Genomic DNA, 27725 nt, shown 5'->3' with positions numbered 1-27725 from the left:
TAGTTTTTATTAATGTGAAGGGGCATTACCTATACAAATGGCATAGGTACCACAAAAGAATGATTAATGATAACATATACAAGCCAAATTACTGAGATAAGGGTGATTTGTACCATAGCTGGTCCTGAAGAGTTTAAATTCAAATCTGCCTCTAGAAGAATTGATTTTTAGATTAAGCAATATCTTTTTGGTTGGTCAAGAAGTTGTTGCTGCTGCTAAGACTTTCTCCTCTCTAGTGGATGAAAATGTTGTAGAAGACTGATAGATTAATTATTACTAAAAGTATTAAAAAACAAAAACCAAACGAAAACAAACACAAACCCAAAACCCCCAAGAGTTTACATCCATATAGAAACCTTATTATTACTGTACCTGTTACTTTCAGTCTGTCAGCCCCAATGACAATCTCATTTTCATCTGCAGAAAACAATACTTTTCCACCTTCACTTGCTCTCACTTCAAATCTCTTACACTGGGCCTCCACAGCATCAGCTCCTGAAATCAAGGAAATTAATGTTTCATCTAAGACATTTTGTAAGAATAAAAATGTTCACTAGCATATGTGGAATATCCAAAACATATCAAATACATGAGGTTTTTATAAAATACTTGGCTTTCTGTAAGCCTGGTAGGTAACTTATAAAATATTGTTAAATTAATTTACTGAATAACTATTTCACTACTTAATTAAAGGATAGAATTTAAAGCAACTATGAAAAACATCTATTTCATGTCATGTGTGGAAGTCAACAAGAGAATTTAGAATGTACTTGAACTCTGAGATATTGAAATGACAATTCAGACAGAGCTTTCTGTGGTTTCCTCAGCTTAAATTGCAGTTTCTTGCCAATGGAAAAAAAAAAATAACATATGAGCCTGTTCCATAAAGATGAACAAATCAACACAGCAGGAAAGCATATTTTTCATTAATTTCTACTACAAACTTGAACAGTGGTATTACAAAACAAAACAGAAAACAAATCCAAAAAAACAACCAAACAACCAAAAATCCTGAAAGACCCAACAAAAATATAAAGTGAGATATCACAATTTCTCTCATATTCTAGGAAACAAAACTCCCAAATGTCTCGAACCTTCAAAACCCTAAAATAATTCTGAAATCAAATAAACCTATGGAATTGCATCTAATAGTAATATAAAAAAAATTTGCAAAAAACAAAACTCTCTTAAGTTTACTATGCTATTAAATTTACAGGTCTTATCCTTATTCTTCAGTGCTTTGTCTGCTAAAATGTTTCTGAAAATTTTATTTTATTTTATTTAAATTTATTAGTAATTGAAAGTAAAACTTTAGTTCTGAAAATGGTGTTGAAAAGCAGTGAACTGCATATAGCACAAACACCTATAAGGCAAATTACGAGATTTCAGGGAATAATTATCTGACAATTTTCTCATTGATCCCTAATTAGATTTTTAATGTACACTTGCAATGACTCATCAATCTATATGGGTAAAAAATAGGGGGAGGTATTATGGACAAAGAAATCCATGGATGCAATTTCATTTTATGAATCTGGCTTATAGTTTATAAAAAAACACCTGCTTCAATAACATGGAAGTTTTCAATTTAACATGCAAATGCACATTATCAAAATATATCATAAGAAATATAAAAGTTGTGATAACAGATTTTGGATGACAAATTGACATATCAGCCCTTAATTTGCAAAATCAGCTGTAAAATAAAAACAACAATTCCTCTTACTTTAAGATGAACTGATTTTTTGCAGCAAAAAATTTCTGGTTATTTTAAATTCATGAATGTAAAAAGAAAATAAAAAAGAATTCTAAAAATAACTATGATGCCCCATTTTCTTGAAGTTAGACATGTTTATTCTGTTGTGAAAGTGAAAAATGGTATTTTCTTCCTTTCACTGTATAGTTGAACTTTATTTTAAATGTGATAATAAGGTTGGCTTTGTTTTGAAAAAATACTAAAATTTTGTAAAGACAGACAAGAACAGATTTCAGATAATCTAATGTTAGACATAGGGTAAATGCTAAGTCTTGTGAACATTTCATTATGCTCACTAATAAAATTATAACAAAGTTAATTGTCCATCAGGATAAATGTAATCACAATTATATTCACACACAGCTGTCTTACTGAATTAATCCATTACTCTTAAATACATTCCAAAGGTCAGTGGTGGTGTCCTTGATGGTGTTGCCCCCAGGCACATCTAAATTATTTGTTTAAAATGCCAGCATTTAGCTAGCATCATGCTAGCAATACAGCTGGGAAGGATACACCATTCTTTTGCACCATCACAGGTAAAGACATATTTTAAAAATGTTGTTAAATCATAGTTCTATTTTTTTGTTATATGAATGCTTATTTTATGGAACCCAGTGAGATCTAGGCAGGCCTCTGGTGAGTTCAGCAGACTTCTGTGTATCTGTTCAGTGGCAGAAACACAAGAGAAAATTAGAAGGTCAATTTATCAATTTTTTCAATTTTATTTCTTAGGTTGCAAATACATTAAGCTTATATGTTGTTTTGCAAAACAATTCCATCGTGAAATAAATCATACCGTTGTTGACTATATCCAGTTACACTATGAAATAGGGATGACCACATAACTCATATTACTTTAAGGACTGTGACAAAACAGATGATATTACTATTTAATTCATTTGTAAGAGAGAGAAAATACAATAAATTACAGACTGGCTTAAAAAACTTGCAGAAATTATAGATGACTTTAAGGCCAGGTTGAATGGGGCTTTGAGCAACCTGATCTAGTGGAATGTAGGCCTGCCCAGGGCACAGGGGTTGAAACTAAATGAGGATCCCTTCCAGCCCAAACCATTCTGTTCTATGATTCTGTGGTTATACGATCCACTGATAATTTACACACAGCCATGATTCAATGCTCAAAATATTATATGATAGTCGTGAGCAATCACTGTTCATAATAGTAAAACCAAGGTTTAATCCTATTTAGATAGCACTGCACAAAAATGATTATTCTAGAATGCTTCTCACAGTTCAAAATGTGAAGGCCTGTAGAGGCTAAAAAAATCAATGCTTTCTTGTTGAATATAAGTGTATCCAGAAACCTTGTGGTGTGAGGGAAGGTGTCCAAGATAACATCAAAGTTGTTGCTAAAATTAATGATGACAAAATAAGTATTAGCTTCATATTTGAAATAAGAATGCATGCTGCTATTTAGCCACTTCATTATAGTTGGAAGAACAATTGTGCCCTCCCTGTATACCATTGATATTTTGCCACTGTGCTCACTGGAGGTGAAAAAAACAGGCCTGTTACCAAGTTGTTTAGATTGCCCTAATAAAATCATACACTGAAATGTTCAAAAACAAATAGCCTTACTATGGTAAACAAAGAAACCATATATATGCCTTTTACCATAAGCCTCTTACAATGTCTAGCTTTTACTCACTGATATATATTTTCTTTCTGCTTCTGTTGAAATTTTTTTCAGAATTTAAAAAAAATTCTGACACTGTCAAAATATTTCATTTTGATACACTTTTGGAATAATGATTACTTTTGGTTTGGAAATGTTTGTTCTTCATTTTGAAATATTTAAAAGGCATACAATTAAAAGGCATTAATTTATGCAACATTTATGAAAGCCATATTAAAATTGACCTAAAATGTGTTCCTTTGGGGAAAATTGGAATCAATCATTTTTCCTGTTTTAGTCAGAAGTTTGATTTCAAATTCTCAATGCCCTTCTGGAATTGCATATTTATTTTTCTGCACAAGTCTAGCTTTCAATCATTTTGTAAATTTCATTCTATTCCATAGGTCTGAGAATGGAATGTATTAAACTTCATGAGGGCTGCATTTTGAATCATTATTGGACAGCATAGGCAGAATTCTGTCGTAGAAGTAAATTCCAGTTAACAAGAAATATGAATTTCATTTAAAAATAGTAAGCTCATGGTTTCACCTTACTTAACAACTACCATAATGTTCCATGTGAAACTCATGCATAGCACTTGATAGACTATCACAATAATCAAGAACATGCTACACTTTAAAGTCTTTAAACACCACTATATACAAAGCATAGTATTATTTCCCCCATTTTTTCAGAAGGAAAAGATGAGGCCCAAGACATAAGGGTACTACCAGCCCCTAAAATGCAGACAGTTCCTACCGGTAAGTGCATTCATGGTGCCCAGTACCTGGTCCCCCTGCACATGCCAGACTGGTGCGGCATCACTGACTGGGACTGGTGTGCTTGCCGGGCACCCTGCCTCAGTGCTTGCATTTCCTTCGGAGGGAAACTGCAGTGAGGAGGAGGAGGGAGAGCCCCTGAGTCTGACTTCAACAGTCAGAGAGCATACTCCGGTCAAGATTTGTGGAAACAATCTGAGGACAAAAAGCTGAAAAATCCCTCCTACAACATCTAGATAAAGGTGAGTCAGGATATTTGTGCTATAACAAGTAATAAACCCAGGTAGACCGAGTGCATTCTGCTTTATGCGAAGCTTTGTCTGGATAGCTGTTTGTAAAAATACCATGCTCATTTATGGAGATGGGTAATGAAGCCATAACAAAGGGGACAAACATTTTAGTAGGGCCTGTTGTGATAGGACAAGGAGTGATGGATTTAAACTAAAAGATGTTAGATTCAGACTAGATATATGGAAGAAATTTTTTATGATGAGGGTGGTGAAACACTGGAACTGGTTGCCCAGAGAGGTGGCAGATGCCCCACCCCTGGAAACATTCAAGACCATGTTGGATGGAGCTCTGAGGAACTTGATCTATTTGAAGATGTTCCTGCTTATAGCAAGGAGTGTTGGACTAGATGACTTTTAATGGTCACTTCCAACCCAAACTGTTCTGTGATTATATGGAAAACAAAACACTCCACTGAACCAATTAGGAAAAAAAAAAAAAATACAACACAACCAGTGTTTATTGTCATGGCCCAGGAGACTTACTTTTGAACAGTGAAGGGTTACAAAGAAATGAGTTCACCACAGGATGCTGCCTGCCTGACAGCAGCAGCATCCTGCAGGGACAGGAAAGCAAAGCTGAAAAAGGATGAAAGGTTGGATCTGTCTGTGTCCTGCAGACATAGTTACAGGTCAGGAAACCAAATGTTAATCACAAATAACTTAATACTAACTAGTTTCATCTTTATTTAAGAGCTGATGATTTCTTAGCTGCCTAAAAGGAAGTGGCATTATAAGTACTGTGATGCTGTTAATTTACACACATGAAAGTTGTCAGTTCTGTAAAAAGGGATTAACAGAAAATGTGAGAAATCAAAGAGAAAAAAGACCTGCCACATTCTTTCTCATTATATATCACTGCAAGTGACAGCCCATGTTTCAATAACTGCCTTTTAAAACTTGTGATGTATTAATGATGATATAGCTTTTCATGAAGAATGACTTACAGAACAATGATCTGGAGCTTCTACAAAGAAATGTGTATATTTTAGACGCTCAGCATTTGTGCTTCTTCAGCATCACATTGTATAAAAGTACACCTAGAACTCAGCTAGTCCAAAATAACATTACAGGTGATAACTCTACTTATTTATGCTAAAAGAAATGGGATTTTACTTTATGTTGCACTCAGGTCTTAACAGTGCATCACTTAGTATTACTCACTTATTGCTGAAATAGTGGTTAGTGTATTCAAGCCACTTGAGAGATTACTAACAAAACATAATACATGCTAAGTTCGTCTCTTTGACGTAGCATCAGATGTGAATGTTATGAAAATGGTTTTGAAAACTTAAACTGCCTACAGAGTAATCAATGCTATCAAAATGGAATTCTGTTTCATTACATCTTCATCTCCCAGTTGAAGTAAGAGTAAGTAGTTGCATGTGCAATGTGTTCGTGTTCTTCTTAACCCTAGCACAAATTGCTGTGATCCAAAAACACTCTACAAACATATAAGTCTCATAAAATGTTTTAATCTTTAACAGTACTGCCCACAAAAATGATGAATCACCTCTTAGAATATTGTGTATGAACAAAGCAAATTCTTTGAAATTTTTAGCTCAAACTTGTAAAGCAATCACACACTTTTCAGCAAATCATATCTGCTTGAATAAAGCATACTTCAGTCCAGAGAAACATGCAGAAAATCTATCTTCCAAACTCTGTTTGGGAAGGTAATTTCTAATAAACACATGGCTATCCGAAAAGCTTTCTATCTGTCCTATGTTATAGTATACTACTAACCTACTTCATAGGAGAGGTGCAGTTAGCTTCTTCATAGCTTTAATTAGGATCAAGGGATGCTCATGGAAAACTCTCCTGTTATTGTGTGTCCAGGGAAATTATTTACTTGTAAATTCAGTTGTATAATACCAAATTAAACGATTAAGTTCCTATGAAATTCCATTCATTTAAATTATATAGATGAAAAATATACATTTCACATTCATCCACACATCATATATAATGGTGGTTTATAACACATGCTTGTTGCACAGCAGTTGCATAATCAAAACTATCATTAAACCATCTACATTAAAAATGGTAATTTTAATTTTAGCTATAGCGAAGATGGGTTGAATGAAAATGTTGGGCAGTACATACAGTATGGATACAGAAAATTATAGTATTGTAACCTAGATTAACACTAACAGAGATTAAATTTCAAGAAAAGAGCTGTGTCTATTTTAAATTTGTACAGTGTCTAGCTTGACTAACTTATTAATACCATAATAACAACTATGAAGAATGCATGCTTTTAACATTTTGCTTTTTAAAGTCAATGATGCCTTGTACTGCTTTATTATTATTCAGGAAAGAAAATTATAACCACATACTTGGAATTATATAATAAATATTATGAATAAGTCACCAGTATTCCAAGGTTTATATATATGATTGTAAAGATACAATTTTAATGATGGAAAGGTAAACACTCCACTTACCAAATACAATTTAATGCTGATCAGGTAAAAATCTTGATTTGTATAGTACCATAATCACATGATAAAACTGTAAACTGTTGTTGGTTGTTATTAAAATATGAGATCAAATTTTCTGTATGTGATAAGTGTGCATAGGTAGTTTGGGTTGTGAGTTTTTATGGTATTACTGCACAGTTTATTGCTGTGGACGTTGATGCTCATCCTGGGTCTCAGATAATGTTTTTTTTTTTCACTGTTTAGAGAGCATGTACAGTCATTACAGCTTGTTGGCCACTTCAGATCTCCCCTACCAGTAGATTAAGCCTGTGATTATGCATATTTTCCTTTATAATGCACTGTATCATGTTTTTTGCTGTGGGAAAGGATATTCAGGTTTGAGGTCCTTTTTTTCCCCTTTGTATTTTCCACAAAGTTCACATCCCTTCCAATTTTCCATAAAATGATATAATAGAGGTAATAATGTTTGTATGATACTTGTGAACATAGAAAGTTATATAGAAAGTCATCACTGTGGAGACAGGATAGGCAAACTAAAAGTCAATTTCCTTAATTGCAACAGTTTCCACCCAAACCTTACTTCAGACTTAGATTTTAGATTTTTAGGAATATCTAATACGCTCAGTACTCATTTAGCACACAAAATATGTTTTGGGACTTTAACCCTATATATTAAGAAGATCATATGTTCTTTCCTTCTCAGCAGTAAAGCGCTCCAGTACCACTCCTATCAACAACAATGAAAGTAACACAAATGTTAAAAACATGGCAAGGCTAATATTTGATTTTCTTTGTCTTTTGGTCTGTTTCCAGCCATCCACAATGCATTTCCATCCATTCTCAACTTACTGAAACATAAGATGAAACTGAGTCACATGAAGAATTGTAAATATCAATAATACTAAATGCAAAATAGTTAATTTTTTTCTCTTCTGTTGATAAAGACATTTTTTGTGCTTGTATCAGATGTAGATGGACATTAGCAGTTGTGTCTGATTTCTAAATCACCTTCCATGTCCACCTGGCAGACAACAAATTCAGACATAGAAATAGATAAGAAATCAACCACTTTAAATTAAATATAGAGCCTAGAATTCAAAGTGAATTACCACTAATTTATGATCTTTGTAAATGTAAAACAATGAAATTCAGTGTACTGTCTTCTGATTCCTCAATGAAAAATAGGTTATTTAAACATTTATTAAATGCAGGGTGTTTTTGGATGACAAAGAAGGTTACTTTTATGATAAAGTGTTGATGCTTCTGAGATTGGAGATAAAAGAGATAAAGCATTTTCAATAAAGATTCAACCTCCACCGGGGTCTAAAATGAGTATTTGTGACATATACAACTAGAGAAAATTTTGTTAGTGTTCATTGCCAGAGGTCTCAGAAATTTTTCAGTGAACGTAAATGCAGTAATGCAAATAAAGGACTCAGACCAGCTAAATAGAAGCATTGAGGAATTTGAATAAAGACAGCTTTCAGCGGAGAGCAAGACATCTACTCAAGCAAACATTCACAGCAATCAGAACATATTCTGTGTTCTGTTTGCTGAGGAAGGAAATGGACCATCTTCGTTATATCAAAAATGGGTGAAAGTAGCAGTTAAAAAACCCCCTAGCTGGATCTGTCAGTAGATGATGGCCATGCTATGGACATGTCAGAAGGCTGCTACTACTTTTAGGAGAGGTTGTCCTTCGAGGTTCCCTGGTCTGAATGATTACCTACTCAAAGGGAAACTGGAGCAAATACTAGGCCACAAGAAGCAGTGCGTGTATTTGTTACCATTTTTAGCATCAGGCTACAGTGAATAATACCAGCTGTCAAGATAAATTGTGAACATAGGGATAAGCCACATATTTATATAAGAGAAATATATATGAACAAAGAAAATTAAGTAGAACCATCTGAATCAGACAACAGGTATGGTGGTGGTAGCATGACTCTTCCTTCTTCATAATCTACAGACCCACTGATATCCATAAAATATTAGTGCTGTTACAGTTTTAGGACTTGGTCAATGGAAGCTCACAAGGAAATTCTACCCTTTTTTTTTTTTTTTTTTACTAGATTTTACTTCATGAAAAGACACACCTAAAATATTGCCTATCACCTTTGTAGTGGATGTAAAACATTCTTCCCGCCAGTCTGCCCTCCTGGTGCATCTCAACGGTGGAAACCCAGGAAAGAAAATATATATGGAAGTTGTCTAGAAGTTGCTGTACACAGCACTCTCCATACTACTTCTACATAAGGCCACAACTGCACAAAGCAAACCTGTGCTTTCCCTCCTACTATCCCTGTCACAAGGTAATTTCTACTGGAACCTTTCAGAAATTACATGGCTAAACAGACCTCTAGTCTGATCTGATACAGCTGTCCATAAGTTTCATCAACTACGAGCAATACACATGGATGAATTAAAGTAAAATGTGCTTCCTGAAAGTCCCTTGAGCTTTAAGGTGAAACACTTAAGGTGTTACTTCTATAACAGTTAAAAATGTGCATTTTCTGCTCCTGTGGCTCAGCTGACAGGTTGTAACATTACCTACAGTATTTTATTCACTTATATGGGTCCTTAGATAAAAAAACTAAGTAAGCCAAAGGAAGATATGCCAAGCACCCAGTTGTGTGTGTAAGACTTCAGACTGTATGTTTTGCTTTATTTATTTATTATAATCTCATTGTTCACTTTATTCACAACATGAGCTAGACAGTTGAATTGAGGCTTGTGGCAAGTATAATGAGTATCCTATTTGACAGATTTTTCTCATAATACTGTATATATTATGAACATATATATATAATATATAATATAAATATATAATATAAATAATATATAATATAAATAATATAGAATATATAATATAAATATATTTATAAATATATAATATAAATAATATATAATATAAAAATATTTAAAATAAACAGCAATACATAGAAGTGGCTAAATTTAAAGTTACATTATTAAATGAAATGTATACAAATATACAGTAAATAATAAAGAGATTAAATTATAAATAAACATATATTATTTTTTATTACCAGCCTTATTGCGTTATCTTTCCGATGGATGTTTTCCTCTATTGCCAAGGAATCTTTCTTTATGACATCAATAAGTAGCCATACTGTGTTAAATTTTTCTTATAGCTGCCTTTATCAACTTAGCTTTCACTGACAAGATCAAATGTCCAGCTCATGCAAATTAATTAATTATAACTCTGATGTATTTTGGAGTATGCTAAAGAGTGAATGGGAATAGAAAGTTTATCAATTTTTCTTCTTTATGATGCATGCAACCTGAACAGTACTAAATCCTGAGAGAATTTTCCAAGTTCTTAGCATTATCCTCAACTTTGGAATTTTTAGCTTTCTGTGATGCAATTGGTTTTTACAACTGAAATAATTTCAAAGCTGATCATACACCTTTTGGAAGATGAGGCTTACTGAAGAAGTCTGTGTATTACATTTCCACACAAGATCAGTGGGAAAGTTTCCTTTGTCTTTGTTAGCTGAGTTAGGCTATAAGGTTACTATTATAGTGCTTGGCCACTACATGTTTTAAGAAAATCAAAAGTTACCTACTAAGTAACTGAAGTATATTATTTATAGCATATTCAACTGAAAAGAAGTGAGAGTTAAAAAAAGACAGAACAATACATAGTACGAGATACCCTAATGAACAGCACATTCAAATCAAATAGCAAAAGCACACACAAGACCATAAGGGGAGTATGAAATTTCTTCATTACATAGATGAAACTCAAAGACAAAACAGGAATGTTGTATTTCTCCTTGGGAAATCTAACATCTTGCAGATCATAAGGTCATTCATTCCTCTCTCAAACTGTTTTTATTTATCATTATATATTTCCTTCAGGTCAGACATTTAGTCTGACTTTTCTACTGAATGTTCTAAAAATTTCCCAGCAGCTCTACTGAAAAAATCACTTATCTGTAAATTTCTATAATCTTGGTTTTTTGTTTTCTTACAATCAGATCTGATGTTTGACCTGTTTGTATCCTGAGACCTTATCTCTCATCCATGTATTCTCTAAAAATAATTGCTAATAGTGTAAGTACCTTTCTGCTGCCAGCTTTATTATTCAGAGGTAAACTGGACTGGAACTGAAATTGAACTAATTGAAATGCATTCATGTCACCTGATGGTTACTTACCTTTTCTCATCCTGATTTTACCCCGTGACCTTTTTTACTGTTATGTATCTTCCTTTGTGAAGATTTAAAATGAAACGCATTTCAGTTTTGCCTTTCTTACTAGTAATATTCTCTGCAGGCATTAGACACGATAATTCTGAAATTTGTTTCTACTCTGTAGTTATTTTGAAAATTTTTTGGTGATTTGTTAATATAAATTAAAAGCTAATTTAGATGCTTTTACCTGTATTCTCTATATGCACTTATTATTCAGAGGTTAGTTTTCAATCTTCCTTTTTTTTTATTATTTTCTTCACCCTCCCCCTGCTGATTTTATTAAAAAGATAAAAGTTGTTTTTCCAGATGCTTTCAGCAGTTTTTCATGGACTTCAAATATAACCTGTTGTGACTAGAAAATATTGTATATTATTAATCACAATGCACTGAATGAAACCATTAAAAGGTTTCTGAATGCAAATTAAGCTTTTTGTGATAAATAAATGAATTAAACACATTTTGAGAGAAGACGACTGAAACAAAGGATATAAGCTAGCACAGAACTTAGAAGCTTTATTGGAAAAGGAGTGTTAAAAAGAAAAGTTTACATTTTTATAAAATGAATTTAACACTGATAGGTATAATATACGGAGGACTAGAAAAAACTATTTTTTCCACATTGACTGTTTCTCATATTATATGCTTTAGCTAGAGAGTACAAATATGCTGAAGTTATCTATGCAAAAGGTGTTAGTGTTTCATATAATTACACTTTATCTGAGAAAGATTTAATGAAAGAATGTACAAAATATTACAAGACGCACAAGATTCATCTACAAAAAGACTACCACTGTGTACTACTGGGTAGTAAAACAACAGTAAAAACTCATAGCCTGATGACCAGAAAATTATAATTTTTAAAACTTCTGCTATTTGGTAGATCAGTGAACCGCATTTTCAGATTTCAGAAGAACTAGCATCCACTATGATGATAAGGACAAGATGATGATGGCATAGCCTAGCTCTCAGAATTTTTGTATTGTGCATGTACAGACAGTTACTTGTCTCCTTGCCCTTGACAGTGGGACAAGGGCCAGGAAATCTGCAGAAGCAGGCTAAAAGCAAATTTGGGCTCTTAGCTTCTGGAAGTGTCTCTTCTGATCAAAGTTCTCAATAGAGTTCATTGATGACTTGTAATACAGAAGAAGCAATTCAATTCACAGATTAAGACATCTACCTCAGATTCCTACCCCTACTTAAATTCTGCTTCTTTATATCTGACATGAATCTTTCTCAGATTCTCTACCTTTCAAATACACCACACAGAAAGGCTATATTGATACCCTCGCCAGACAACAGAACAATTTTAGTACCATGGGGAGATCTGAAGTGTCCTCAAAGGAATGTATGATTTTTGTATTTGGAAAGAAATCTAACCTAGATGCAGATGTATAAATACAGAAGCAAGACCTGCAGCATAGGTAGAATTTTTGTCTGGATTGGCTGAAAGCTTTTGCTTTGGCAGTATGGCAAGCCAACTAGAATCACTCCACCACAGAGATAAATAGATGTGGTGAATTAGTATCTGGTTTCATGTGCAAGTTCCACAGAGAAAATAAGTTGAAACCAAACAAAAAAACCCAAACAAAACCCCAAACAAGTAAACGAAGACCCAGAAAAGACCAAACTAGAGACAAAAGATTAGCAAATTTCCCTTTCATTCTTAAAAGACCAGTGAGTGTCAGCACCATCCCGTTTATCCTCTTCCGTTATAGAAAACCTCTTTCTCCACTCTAGAAGCAAAATGGGTAGGAAGCCTTTAGTGTCTGAAAACTTTAAGGTCGTAAGAAGTCCAGGTGCCTTGGTAATACATGTAAGAGAAGAGCAACAAAACAGGTGATCCAAAGAAAACATCTGTCCAAAACATCACAAAAAAACTCATGAAGTTTTGGGAATCTAATGTTGGAATAGCTTATTTTAGAGGCAATGTAGTCCTTAATTTTGATTTGTAAAAAAATGCTTATTCTGTATTATTTTGATCTATAACTGATGTTAGTGATTTAGTGAGTGATAACTATTCCCAGTGACTGATTAATTTCAGATTTATGGAACACTTTTCTTCACAGGAAGAAATCTAGTCAAAATTTTAAAATATTCAGTTAATCATTAATTCAGTGCCATCTGTTCATAATTCAGCTGTAACTGCAATATTTATCAGCCTAAGAATTATGTAAGGAAAAAGAAAGTATTTTCAGATATATATTTATATATTATAAAAAATTTTAAAATCTATATTAAATATATGTTTAAATGGTCTGTACATGTTTGAGACAAATTACATCAAGACAACTCTGCTCATCTACAAATGGCACAATTAAACACCTCTAGTATTGGCATAATATGGAATTTGAAACTCCATACTGTTATGAATGGAGGCAAAATAATTAAAAGGCAAATAAACATAATTATCTTGATAAATAGCACCACAAACTGGATATGTTCTAGTTATGGATATTAGCTGGTACTTTCCAATGTGTTATTAAAGTTTCAGTGTTATACATTCAAGTTGGGTTTGGATCTCGTGCTGGGTTCATGTGTGTGGCAGAGGTTTTTGGTAGTGGGGGAAGGGGCTACAGCAGTGGCCCCTGTGAGAAGCTTCTTAAAGCACTCCCGGCTCCAAATTGAACCCTCCCCTGGCCAAGGCTGAGCCAATTAGTGATGATGACTGCACCTCTGTGAGAACATATTTAAGAAGGGAAACCTGGGAGGAAGAGTTGGAGTTGTGAGGAGAACATTTGTGCAAACACCGAGGTCAGTGCAAGAAAGGAGGGGGGAGGGAGGTATGCCAGTGCACCCCCCCTGCAGCCCATAGGGAGAGGGCAGGGCCACCCCACCTATGGAGGTCTATGGTGGAGTAGAGGCTGACCTGCGGCCTGTGGAGGAGCCTACACTGGAGCAGGCGTCTGCACCCAAAGAAGGCCGGGACTCTGTGGGAAGAAGCAGCCCCTGATGTTGTAGTTTGGCGCTGGGAGGACTGCAGCACGCGGAGGTGTCCCATGCTGGAACAGCTTGGGAAGGGCTGCAACCTGTGGGAGGGACTCCTGTCAGAGAAACTATGTGGAGGACTGTCCCCCATGAGAGGGGGACCACACTGGAACAGGAGATGAATGTGAGGAGTGGGGCATGTGTGTGTATGTGTCCCTGCCCCAAGGGGAAAAAAGTGACAGCACTGACTGCACCCCCCATTTTCTGCCCCCTGTGCTGCTGGGGGGAGTAGGTAGAGAGATTGGGGGAAAAGCTGAACCCAGGAAGAAGGTGGTTTTAGGGGGAAGCTGTTTTTTTAGATATGGTAACTCTCACTGTTCTATTCTATGTTCTATTAAATCTATGTTCTTTTTTTTCTTCCCCTAATGAGTCTGTCTTTTGCCTGTGACCATAATGGGTGTGTCATCCCTCCCTGTCCTATATTGATTCCTGAGCCAATTGCTTTATTTTCTCCTTCCCAGAGTTGGAGAGAGATGGAGGAGTGAGAGGCTGTGTGGTGCTCAGTTGCCCTCTGAACTCAAACCATGACAGAACTGCATATTTCTGTAGGATTCAGACAAAGCAGTGGAATAAATAGAAAGTAAACTTCAACATTAGCATTTTTAAAAACACACACTAATTGTAACATAACAGTGAGATACAATTTCTGATAAGCTAAAGACATGTGAGAGGAAATTCTAGAAAATAAGAGGTGTTTTATTTATTTTTTAATGTTAATCATCTAATAGATCATAGTCTCGTTAGATCATAACAAGAACTTGTGATCTAAGCGGTTCATGATCTTGTATGGATAAATAATTTTCGTGCACAGACAAATGCTTCCAAGCCTGACTATCCACTTGCAAAAATCTCTTTCATACATAGAAACAGGCTAATTTTCCATAGATGGCTCAGTAAGATAACCAATAGAACTCAGACTTTTTAAAGATAACTTAGCTGAATAAAGACTCTAAGTCTACAATCAAATTACTTCTCACCCATATTTTTGATAAGTCTCTTTGCTCTCACTTCAACATCTTTAACAGCAGTGCAATGCTGTTGAGTTTCTTCTTCCAGGTGTTCTCTGTTGCTCTGAAGTAAGGGAGAACATCATATAAATCTCACTGCTGTTCGTTCTTTTTCTTTTCCTTTTTTTTTTTTTTTTTAATTATGTTTTTGTATTTAATTAAGCTAAAACATGGCTTCTCATTTATTTGCCCTTATTTTGTACTTCAACTAAGCCACTCCTATTAGAATAATATATTCTTACCAATATTAATGAGCTCTTAGAACATCAGAAAAAAAAAAAATAAAAGGGGTAAAAATAAAATCTTAATGTCCTACCAGGGACTTGCTAAGAGTCCAGATGCTGTAGGTAATTTAACAATGCTTAGCACCCGGCAGCAGCCTTGTGAATGTCACAATGCATGCACAGCACCTGTTTTGGTAGTTAAATGAAGTATTAGCAGTTGATAAAGAATTAGAACTATCTTTTGAAGATGTATGCTGTATCCCTCAAAACCTACTTAAATATCTCTGAATAATGTCTATTTCTTTGACTTTTGGAATCTCCTACAAAAGGAAATCATTTCTTCCCTGCTCTGAACATTTGGGTAGTAGTTATGCTGTCCATATTGGCCAACAGCATGTGGGTAACAACAGCAGGACAGATGGCAATGGATTAATGTTTAAACACTAACACTTCTGTACCACCATGCAAACCACTAATGACCTCTTCCCACTCAGACTCTACTTCTACAATTAAATCCAACCGCTGCTCATAGCTCCACATCCTCTAGTATAGTACAGGGAAAAAAATATATTTTAATATTGAGGATAAAACATATGAGAATTGAAACAAAATATCCTTTTTCCTAGTTTTCAGTGCCAATTTTTTAGAAACAGTGGAAACATCCAGACTTGCATTTAAAAATACAACGAAGTAAAATAAAAAGCCTATAAAACAGAAAAGTAAGTGGAAGACTGCTGTACTGCTGGCAAAATAGCTGTTGATAATTGAAATCTACTTCAGCGTATGTCCAGCATCACTACTGATGCTCTGGAGTCAAAGTTAGCTTTGAGATTAACTACAAAGGCGCCAAGCTGAGGTTCATACCTCTTGTATGGGACACCCCTCTGCACAGGGTCACCGTTGCACTCTTGGTCCCCCTCCAGTCACAGCCTGGAAAACACTGATTTAGTGTTCCTTTTCGCCCTTTTCCCATAATTTCTAAAGTGTCAGTGGGTATAGAACATTAACTATTGTCCTCTCATGAGGAAAGAAGTCTGTGGCTGCTGGTTTTCGAAAGGTTATCCTGTGGGAGGCCAGCATGTGGCCGGTCTTCCATGTACCTGGCTGTTCCTGCCAGCATCAGCTGTCAGCAGCTGGGACCTGAGGCTTCACTTGAAGTCTGGCTTTCAGCCAGCTGCCTGAGGATGACCTGCTACTTGTCCCTCTTCCTCCCCTCCACAGTTATATTTTGTACCCCTTTGAAAGAATCATAGAATATTTCAAGTTGGAAGGAACCCATAAAGACAATCAAGTCCAACTCCCTGCTCCTCACAGGACTACCTAAAACTAAACCATATGACTGAGAGCATTGTCCAGGCACTCCCTGAACTCTCACAGGCTTAGTGCTGTGGCCACTTCCCTGGGGAACCATGTCCCAGTGACTAACCACTTTCTCAGTGAAGAATCTTTTCCTAAAGCCTAATTTGAACTTCCTGTGACACAGCTCCATACCTTTTCCATGTGTAAAAGAATAAATGTTCAATTTCATACCAGCAGATCAGTGAAAATTAAGATTTATGGTGAATATATACAAGAAAATGGGAGTAGTTGCAGAAAAAAAAAAAAGAAAGCACGTTGCCCAGTAGCTGCATACATCTCGGAGGATTTCTGAAGTCCAAACTTAAGAATGCATAGTCTGACTTTGAAAAGACATCTTTCCGTCTATGTGCTTGTCCTTTCCAAACCAGCTCTAGATTATGGAAAGAAAAACACATCAAAAAAAACAGGTACTGGACCTCAAAATTCCTTTCAAACGTAGATGATGAATAAACTTAGAAAAAGAGAGGTAAAATACCCTGCATTATTTTGTCTATGCTACAAATATTATAGGCAGAAGTATCAGACCAGTTATAAAAGTACAAAGTATGTTTTTCTTTTTGTCTGTCAGTTACAGACAGCAAAAGGTGCTCTCCACATTAGTTCAATACAACTTCAGATATGAACTAACACAAACTTTACCTTGTATCCAAGGTAGAAATAATCTTCCTGAGCTCAGACTAACGAAAAGAAAAAGAAAGTAAGTTGGATCAAGGATCAAATGTCAAAAATTTTTAGAGTCTGAAGATGGCAGAAATAAGAAAAAAAAATACACTGAATGCAGAAATAAGAAGAAGAGGTCTCAAGACCCCAGCCCTGGAAGTACTGATGTGGTGTTTAAATAATTTAACAAAAAGTCACTATTTTTAAGATTCAAATAAGATTATGTATGCCACACCAGTGAGGATGATAAAACTTAAAGCAAGGAATCTTATATCCACAGCACAGACCTTCTTTGCTACTCTGTTTAGAATCAACAATGCGCAAGCACTCTCACCCATGAAATAACCACGCAGAAATTGCACAGAATTTAATTACTGTCCTACTGCTGCTTGCATTTTTGTTTAGTCATGAGGGAATTTTTAAATCTTGACATATCAACTGACATGATATGGTCTTGTATTTCAGGAAGGAGGTTTCAGGTTAAATAACAGCCATACCTACCAGAAAGAATTACCACTTGGTCCTAATAAGTCACAGAGAAATAGCTTACTACTCTTTATTTTTATAGAACAGTTTTCATGTGGCAATTCACAAGGGGGATGATATTTTACACCACAGGGTATTTCAAATATTAAACAGCAATGTAATGTTATGTCTGTACATAACATATAACAAGAGTATCATAAAGCTATGAAAGATATAGTTTAAAAACTGAAAATGTACCTAAATGGTTAAAAGCAATCTGAAGTGCTACTTTAAAAGAGATCTTGTTACCCAAGCACAAAGTGGATTGCAAATGGTTGATGATACCAAGTATATTTAATAGTTTTAGGAGTTAATTATGTAATGGATATATAAAAAAGTATTGGTTTTTAATCCTCTTAATGCAAGGGCTATTCACAAAAGCCACTGCTGAATGTCAAATGTACATATGTAAATTAACACAGAGAATGATGCAACTAATTTACAAGCGAAATAGAAGTAAAAACTAGAAAAGAGATGTTTGCAACTGTTTTTTACTAGTCCATTAACTATTACTGCCTCTTGGTGCTGAATCAAAACAAGCAAGAGTCTTATTATTGGAAGATGACTTAAACAGAGAATTGCAGTAGAAATATGGATGAATTTCAAACAAATAACATGCTGATTTTTAAAAGGCTACTTTGGCAGACCCATCAAAGTGCTGGCAAAGAGGTTGAAATTCTGAACAATTTTCAGAGTTTTACTTTTTTCTAATAGTGCACGTCAAGATAATTAATTAATGGGAGTAGATTCTCATGATAGCTTAGCCAAAGTCATTAAGAGTATATCTGAATATATCTTACGTGAGCTCTTATTACAAAACCTGTTATAGCGCAGATGGTTTGTAAAAAGACTTTTCCAGGGACTAGTCAGACAGAAACAGAGGCAACGTCACATTGCACTGTAAATTATGAGAACGGATGAGACTCAGATTCCAGCTGGACATTTCAACTATGAGCAACATGGCCTGTTTTCTGACTGCCTCTTGGCTCATCTCACTCGCTTTGTCAGGAGGAGATGTAAAGCCATATGGCCTCTCAGGCACTGCTCCATCACACCTTCTGCAGTGATTCCTGAAGCTGAAAGATATCCTTTAACTCTGCAGTTAAGTAAAAGGTAGCTAACCTGTACTGAAAAAGGGCAAGTTATCTGACGTTTACCTCTGTTTAAAAGATCTGACAATGGATTTGTAACACAGACTAGCAGATGAGCTGTATTTTCACCTCATGACAAATTGTTTATATTCCTGTACTTGGAAGGAGTGTTTAGCTGGCTATAAAACTTTGGTAAGAAATATTATACTGTAAAAATTGTATACTCGGAATTTATAATATTTTGCTCTGTAACTTATCTAAATATTTTATGAATTGACAAGCAACTGACTTAAAACAGGGGAAAACATTAGACAGAGTAATTTTCAACAGAAAATTCCATTTCATTTGCAAAATCATCTGAAAAAATGGAAGCAATGCGAGTAATTTAGCACAGAAATTACAGATTCTGTGTTCATTTCTTAGGATTAGAAAAGAAAGAGGGAGTGAATTAACTATAAGTTAAAAACCTTTGCTACAATGCAAATAGCCTGATTAATGATACAAACTCCTAAAAGATTTTAAGCTATTGCATATTCAGTCTGAATATCAATATGAAATACTGTTGTTTGTACCTCACTGCAAAACCTGGACTACTAATTCATCTAGGTATGGTAGAAGTGAATTGCCTGCATTTCTGATTTCCACACACTAAATTGGTTTCATACCTTCTTTGATGTCTAGATATTGCAAAGGGAATGTCACAGGCAACATTTAGGTAATGAGTACTTTGATCACCTCCAAAGTCAAGGCATAAAAGGATGTGTTACCTGGTAAGGTATTGGTAGATATAGGAATAGGTGATTGGCATACGTGATATAGGCAAGAATGATGGAAGGGACTGTTTCCACTCCCATAAGGTTACATATCTATAGTTTCTAACGTCCAGTAGTTTCTTCACAATACACCATGTACTGTTTGTGGAATACAGCAAGTAAGTGAGCAGATTTTTAAGAAAAAAAAAATCTTGAATAGCCAGCACAAATATTGTGGTAATTGTAGTAAGTGATGGAAAATGTCAAGCTTGACAAGTTATTTCAATAGCTATATCTTTTAGTACTGTTATCCATCTTTGCCAGTGCTGTTATTGAAAATTATACACCTGTCTGCTATTTTCAAAAAGTAATTGCAAAAGTGTGATATAACTTTCACTGGTATTCAAATAATTTTTCTCGGTTTGCATGGCTCTAGAGATCTTAGTGAGTAGAGCTACAGGTTCATGAGCTTTCTAAAGCTGTGACTTGTACAGCTCTGGACTTTGAGTTATGATTCTGTCTTAAAAAGCCCAAAGCTTAGCAAAAATGAAGTTCACATTTTTGCACATTTCAGATATCCCCAATGATTTTTATGAATGGAAAAAGGTCAAGCAATAACAGAAATATCCGTCAGAAACAATTAGTGCAGAAAGGAAAAGATAAAAAAAAAAAAAAAAAAACTAATGAAAAAATGAGAAAGTTGGCAAAGTAATAATCAAATCTAAAGATGAAGTTACAGTAAGTACAGATGTGGGCTTCAAATGTCTCCTTTCAGCCATATTTAATTTTGATCACTTTAGCACCTGTCAGCCTAATATCCTCCACCCAAAACCAGGCAGACGTATATGTGATCTGTTCAGACAGCATAGAGACAACAGGATTCCGACTTGAGGTGAGCAGCTATTGTGTATTTCTAAGATTGGCCGAAAAGAAGTAGATCTTTTTCCATATAGCTTTAAACTATGCAAACATTGACCAAACAGAGAGAAAATGATGTGTCAAGGTAATTCAGTAGAATGCATAAGGCAAAGGGTATTGCTAAGTGAGGGTTGGGAGGGGAGAGATGTGATTATTTGTCCTTATCTAGCTAAGATCCATTGATTTTTGTATGGTCATCTTTACATCTTTGTTTTGTAGATATACTTCACATCTGTGCTATGACTGCTCTGTTGGACTTAAATGACATGTCTAAAAACTGAAGGCAGTGGAGTCCTCTTGGAGATCCAGATACAAACTTGGCACTTTCCTGACCACATGCCATGAGTAGAACAGAGCACAAACCAACATTTCTAGCTCAGTTAGTACAGATCCCAACAGAAAGCATTGCTACACCTGTGATTTTTCCCTCTCTACAGTTTTCAGTGTCATTGTAAATACATTGTACTGTAATAATGGATGTACCCCTGGTATTGTAAGACCTGGAGCCGTGACTTGACTTTACATCACTTAAACATCTAATCACTGAACCATTCAGTACTCTTAGATATATATATTTTTTTTTTAATATACTTTTTCTTCATTCCTACATTAGGATGTACTCCAATTAGATGCCTAATGATGCGCTTCACAGAAATATTTTGTCTTCCATAGTCACTCACAGAATTGAATACCTGTAAATACCTGTTATCAAGAGTTTCACAGGAGTTTTTCCATCTCCCTGGGTAATCATATAGACTTCTTCCTCCCACCCCCACCCTCACTTCTTTACATTAATCTATCTTTCAGTTGTAGTTTTAATTAGATGCTCTTAAGACTGTCTTAGTCTTGCACGGCACAATTCCAAATGCCACAGAAAGAATTTTTAGTTGTCCTAAAACTTGACATGACCAGCTATTTGAATGTCAAAGACAAAAGACCAGCCTATTTATTGCCTTGTAACATCAGTTATGTCACGTGAAATATAGATAAAATGCCAATGGTATCACATATATAGGAAGTGCATTATTATCTGAGTGCATGGGCATCCTTCTTCATTTTCAGAATGTTCCTGTCATGCATATAAATTTGTAGTCTTTTTTTTTATTATTATTTATTATTATTCAACTTTTAAAAGAAGTTAACAGATAAGAACATTTCAAAGTTGTTAAGTAGATAATTTTTTTCCCCAATGTATAATAATTTACTTTTTTTTATAGCTTAAAAATACTTCTCACTGCTTTCTCCACTGTTTATTTTCATCCCTTTCACTGGGCAGCCACACAAAGAGCTGCTTCAGCTTGCAGCAGCAGTGAAGGGACAAAGACAATTTCTGAAGAAGGCAAGGACTTTCCAGAGCATATTTACAGCTAATAGGAAAAATATTTTCTGATGTCAGCAAACCTGGTATAGAAAAGTCCCCTCCCCTTCTCTCAGCAGATGCTTCCATGCTTTTACCTACACAAAAATCTAACATTTGTCCTTCTCTGCTCTACCTTACACAACAAAAAATTTTAGAAGGAAGGGCAGGAATAATACATTTTGAATTTCAGTTGCCTGATAATTTATTTGATTTCTAATAATGGAGTGTTCAGGCTTTTACTGATCGTACTGGTAGTTGAGTGCCTCTACTAAGAAAGAAATATTAAATAAATAATTAAGGAATATTTTCATATGCTTTCAATACTGTATGAGGAATTTATAAAAAATAAGCAGTTTTTTGTATTACTGTAAGAAGGAATAAAGGCCATATATCCATTATGAAAAAGAAGAGGAAAATAAAGAGTAAGAAATAATATAAGTACAATATTTCAAATTAGCAAAGTTCCACTCTCTGCACCAGCTACACACCAAGAAGCTTACAGGTGCTCACTGTAATGATGGCAATGTAAGAACACATGTTTTCTTCAGGCCTTTATGTTTTTAGAATATTAACCTCTAGTGCAATGCCTTTAAGTAGGTCAGTGTCGATACCCTCACATGCATTTTCAGTGCTGCATTCATTTAGCAGGAACGGTGTCAGCAATCAAAATATCATAGCTATTTCAGCCAATGTGAACATTTGCCATGGGCAACTCGCCTTTTAGCAATTATGATCTGAAGTGGAGGTTCTAATAATGCAGCTACTAGATGAAGCAGAACTGTGTTCCATAAACACACCGGGCAAGTACAATATGGCTGGAACAGGTGTTAGCTTAATCTTCCTCATCTGTATCTGCTAGCAAGTCTCGTTACCTTTGCACACTCATCTGACGTGGCCATTCAGGGAAATCAGTGCAGATGGTGTGTCACTCTGTATGCACTTGCCAAAGATTTTTTACAACTTGAAGCCACTGCCTCAAGCCAGTATGAAAGGTCAGTGTTGATTACAACTAGAGTTTATTTAAAACTATCTCGGAGCATATCATCAGCACATGAGGAAAAAGAGTGGATAAAACACAGCTTAATCCAGAAGTGAAAAAATGAAAAGATGTGGAATCTAAGGAATGTCTCCTTAAATTTGTATATACATTACTATGTTACACATATATGTTCATGTATTTTTCATCCCATCCCCAATATATATATTTTTTTTCCAATATATATATATATATATATATATATTTTTTAAGAGATCTAGACCATTACTTTGTACAGATTTTTTTGGCCAATACTCCTTAAAAGCAATTAGTATCTCCAGTATTGTTCTAGTACTGAAAATAAAAAAAAATTACTTTGTATTTACTAACACAGTAAGTATGATTTGTGCTAAAAACAAAGTATAACATGGTAAACTTAATAAAAGCACAGAAAATATATGAAAAGAGGAACAGTTCAGAACTTTTATTGTCATTTCATTTAGAACTTTGATCTGCTATATTTTATATTTTGCAAAATATCAGACTCCATTTTAATGAATGACTGGCACTATGATCACTTTCCTTTTAAATTTTGGAATGACTAGAAAGGCATTTGTATTTTTGTTTCCTTATTTTTTTTTACATGTTACTCTAACTATTTTCAATATATGCTGATACAAATACATTGCAAGAGTAATGGGGACAAACCACTTCCCACTGAAGTAATGGAAGACTGACAGAAGTTGTAAGAAAATGATGGTTATTATCCCACTGAAATTGTTGTTGAAACATGTTTTTCTGAGTGGGTTTTGTTACAGCTGTCTCAAAAATAATAATTTTTTATTAAGCTTTTTTAAATATTTTGAGGTACTACTCTCTCTGTCTTCAGCTAACGCTGAATCATGCTCTTTTGATCCATTGTATACATTGTTTTTTGTTTGAGTATGATGATGAGGTTTTTTTTCCTGACTATTCAGCAACATTTTATCTTCAATGTTAATTAATTAAACCTATTCACAAAGCTGAACTGGTACACATAACAGTCAACAATGAACACTCACCTATTGTCAGCTGTCCAGTTAACTGTCCCATGTGATTTCTTGCATTCACTGTTACATTTCTGTCAGACTGTAACACCAGTGGGCTATCCTGGGAAACATGTATAAAACAATAAATGAGAGAACAAAAAATTCAGTTAAAACTAAATATAAACATGCATGCTGAGAGGGGAGTTGTATCAATGATAATAGCTTTTTTAATAATCTCATAAAGTGATTTACAAGTCAATTTTTTATATAAAAGTATAATTCTATTTTAAGCTTAAAATCTTTGTGCATGGAATCCCTGCTTTAGATATCAGAGTTGAACTTGATTTATATAAATTAGGCTGAATTTCCTGAGGATACTAAAGTTAGAAATTCAAACATTCTTAACACAAACCTGTTGCATTAGCTTTACCCATATACTGATAACATACACTTTTCTAACTACCTAACCAACACTATATTACATTATTCTATTATTATGTACAACTTATAGTATTTAGACTGCACTTACTAAAATCTTAAAAACACAGCCATGCATTTCTTTGAAGGTAGAAGGTATCATCATTCTCAAAAAGAAAAGAAAGAGAGCACCGGAAGGAGGTCATATAACAGACACGCCTGACTCACCACCAATAGAACCTGACAGCCATTATTAGTTTTTAAGTTGATGTAGCATGAAGACAAACATTTTATGATGTTAAATACGGTCTTAACATTTTTGGAGTCAGTTTGCAGCATGGCTACATTGCTATCAGCACCCTACTAGGTTTAAGCTTTTGAGGAATGTTTACATATATACATGTAGGCTTATCCTGTGTCCAAAGCCAGCTTAAGGAATCTCAGAAACAAAGACAGAATTAAATTTTGCATCGAAGAATGAGAAGCCAGATCCACTCCTCCAGGGGAAGGAGAGATGCATGGGAAAGGAGAAGAACTGCAATAGAGAGCTAAAAGAAACCCAGCCTTAAAAAACAAAAACAAGCTGACTGATTATGGTCTCATTGGAGAAGGGCAAGTGCATGAGAGGAGACAAAATTAAGATAGTGGTTCCTGCTTCAGAGAGGCACTTTCCTTCCTGGAATCACCTGATACCACACTGTTCTTCCCCTGAAGCTTGCAGTGAGACCATGGGTACATTAAAGTTTCTGGCAGTGTGCTAGCACTTCCCTGTGCTTAGGTAGGTTTATCCAACACTAGTAAGACACCTAGCAGAAATAGCTGGGAAGGTGCTTTAGGTAGAAATGACTAAGGATTAGGAAAATATTTCTGAAAATTATTGTATACCCGTTTTATTCTTATATTCTTTCCTGGCCATCCATTATTGGTCATTCCTGGATTGAGCATACTAGGTTAGACAGACTTCTTGTGTGTGACTCATGTATTGGTTCTTCCTGTTCTTGAAAGTTTTTTTAAAAGAAAGGAGTTAAAAAGCCATATATAATGATATATTTTTACCTGACTGATGCATCAGGTTTGCACTTAAATTTTCTACACCTTACAATCCTTTTCTTTGAAACCAGGGCTTTCCTCAGCAAGAAACACTTCCCAGTTTTTTCACTATGGTTGTTAACTGTAAATGATGTTTAGCTCCCAGGGAAGTCTGAAATTATTCTGAGCTAACTTCTAAGATTTTGGGTGTGTTTCATCTCTCACAGGACCATGCTATGACCTCTCTAACGTTCTGTCAATTAGCTCTGCATCACAGAATCTGGCAGATGAAAGTCACTGTTTGGCTTGTCCATCTTTCTAGATAAAAAGCTATAATTATCAGTGAGACACTGTGTTCAATGTGACTGGTTTGAGCTAAACATGTGATGCAATCAAGGGAGCTTCTGGCAACAAAAGCAGCTGCCGAGGACCTTTTTCTCAACACTTGATTTGATTTCCACTTTTCCTTATGGTCCTTTGAAGATCATTAGTCCAGGCAACTGCTGCTGTGGGAAAGAGGGCTGTCCTGACAGACAGCTGCATGGGCAAAGTATATTTTTAAGAAGCCCTTTCCACTTTTGCTTAGTCAGTATTTGGAGAAAAGTCTTCTCAGAATAACCTCACTCTTAGCAAGTGAGTGTATTGCCATGCCTATTTTTGTTTGCTCAGCTAAGGGTTTGATAATTTACACTTCCAAACACTGTTCATAGTCTAATCTGAAGGTTTGTTTCCTTTCACCTTAGGAAAATACTTAAGATTCTCAGACTAAAATCTGTCTCTTGGGTTTCTTGTGCTCAGGGTCTAATTGTAAATGAAGACCTTGGGTATCAAATTCTCAGGTAAAGGATAATGAAAGGTTAGGTGAGTCAAGCCTTCTTTCTTCTCCTTTCCTTGTCTTATTTAAAAGAAAAAAGGAGGGCTGAAGAAGTTAAGAACTTAAAAATATATTCCTTAGTTCCTGAATGTCAGATATAGAGCTGCAAGCTTAAATTCTGGACCAAATAAAACCCAGTGGCAAAACTTCTATCAATTTAGCAGTCCAGTATTTTATCTACACTGTTTACCTGTACTTCTGTTTTCCACAGGAAGCACCTAAAAACAAAGGTTCAAGGTATTCAAAGGTAGTCTACTCAGAGGAGCTAGCAACTCAGAGAAGACTTATCTGAAATCAGTGAAATTATAGATTTGTAAGATGAGGATAAAATGAGATGAGCGTCAGTCACATGAATAAAAATATATCTACAGCATAAATACATTAGATAATTTTCTCTTTGGATCACCAGATCTGCTACTCTTTTGATGGGAACTTCAGCTTGCAATTTAATAGACTTGATAATCCTCAAAATACTTTACATTCAGATGCCAGAGGGAGATAGAAGTATGACACCACACTATTTTCCTGGAAATTGGAAATTAAAAAATGTTGTGGTTTGAGCCATGCAGCTGCTCACTGAACCTCCCCCCCACTTGGGAATGGGGAGGGAATCGGAGGGGCAAAGAGAGACTCGCTGGTTGAGATAAAACCAGTTTAATAACAGTAACAGAATAATACAGTGATAGTATAAACAGGTAATGTACAATACAGCTGCTCATTACCCACTGACCAACACTCACCTGCTCCCGGCTAGAGATCCTGAAACACAAAGGCCCCACAGCCACACTCCCAGAAGTAGCAGCCCCTCCCAGGCCACTCCTGCCTTTATATAGTGAGCACAATGTCACATGACATGGAATATCAGCCAATCGGGGCCCAGCCCTCCAGCTGTGCTCCCCCCGCCCCCGCACACAGGTGAGGGCACTGGGACCTGGGGAGCCCCTGGGGTCTCAGGGTGCTGCAGCACTCCTCCTGCTGCCAAACCAACGGGAGATCTAGTCCAGCCCCAACCAGGACAAAAAAAAAAAAAAAAGTTTTGATGTCTATATAAACACAAACAATATAAATAAAAATTGGGTGATTAAGCTCTTCAAATACTGTGGAAGTATTGAAGTAAGGAAGATTTATTTTGAAGTCAGACAAACCTAGGAACAGGCATAGTTACTTTCCTGATATAATTTTCTAGGCTAATACCACCTGACAGCTGGTAAAATACAAAAAATCCCAGACTGATATATTAGTAAATAGATTCTTTTTATATTTACTTAATGCAAAAGGCTTTAGGTTATACCTGACAAAAAAAGCCACACATGAAAAAAGGGGCAAAGATCTGTTACTTTTGTTGCTGACATTATACAGCTTTATATCAGATCTTCCATTTAAAGGTGAACATAAAGAA

At 35.2% G+C, this 27725-nt stretch overlaps 1 protein-coding gene across 2 annotated transcripts in view; it reads right to left on the bottom strand.

The window, feature by feature from the left end:
- Positions 1–27725, bottom strand: part of SGCZ (sarcoglycan zeta) — a 241443-nt gene that overhangs the window by 51689 nt on the left and 162029 nt on the right. The window contains exons 4-5 of one of the 2 annotated variants that reach the window (XM_032999155.2): positions 24040–24127; positions 373–495 (exon numbers count right to left, since the gene is read on the bottom strand). In XM_032999155.2, coding sequence (XP_032855046.2) covers positions 373–495; positions 24040–24127 — 211 coding nt within the window. The remainder of the gene's footprint in view (positions 1–372; positions 496–24039; positions 24128–27725) is intronic. The other variant, XM_032999156.2, reaches the window with a different exon arrangement.

This window comes from Tyto alba, unplaced genomic scaffold, assembly GCF_018691265.1.
Source record: "Tyto alba isolate M040663 unplaced genomic scaffold, T.alba_DEE_v4.0 Super-Scaffold_6, whole genome shotgun sequence".
In the NCBI taxonomy this organism is placed as follows: Eukaryota; Metazoa; Chordata; class Aves; order Strigiformes; family Tytonidae; genus Tyto; species Tyto alba.
The sequence above is the reverse complement of the archived record's forward strand: the minus strand, read 5'-3'. Positions and strand labels throughout refer to the sequence as shown.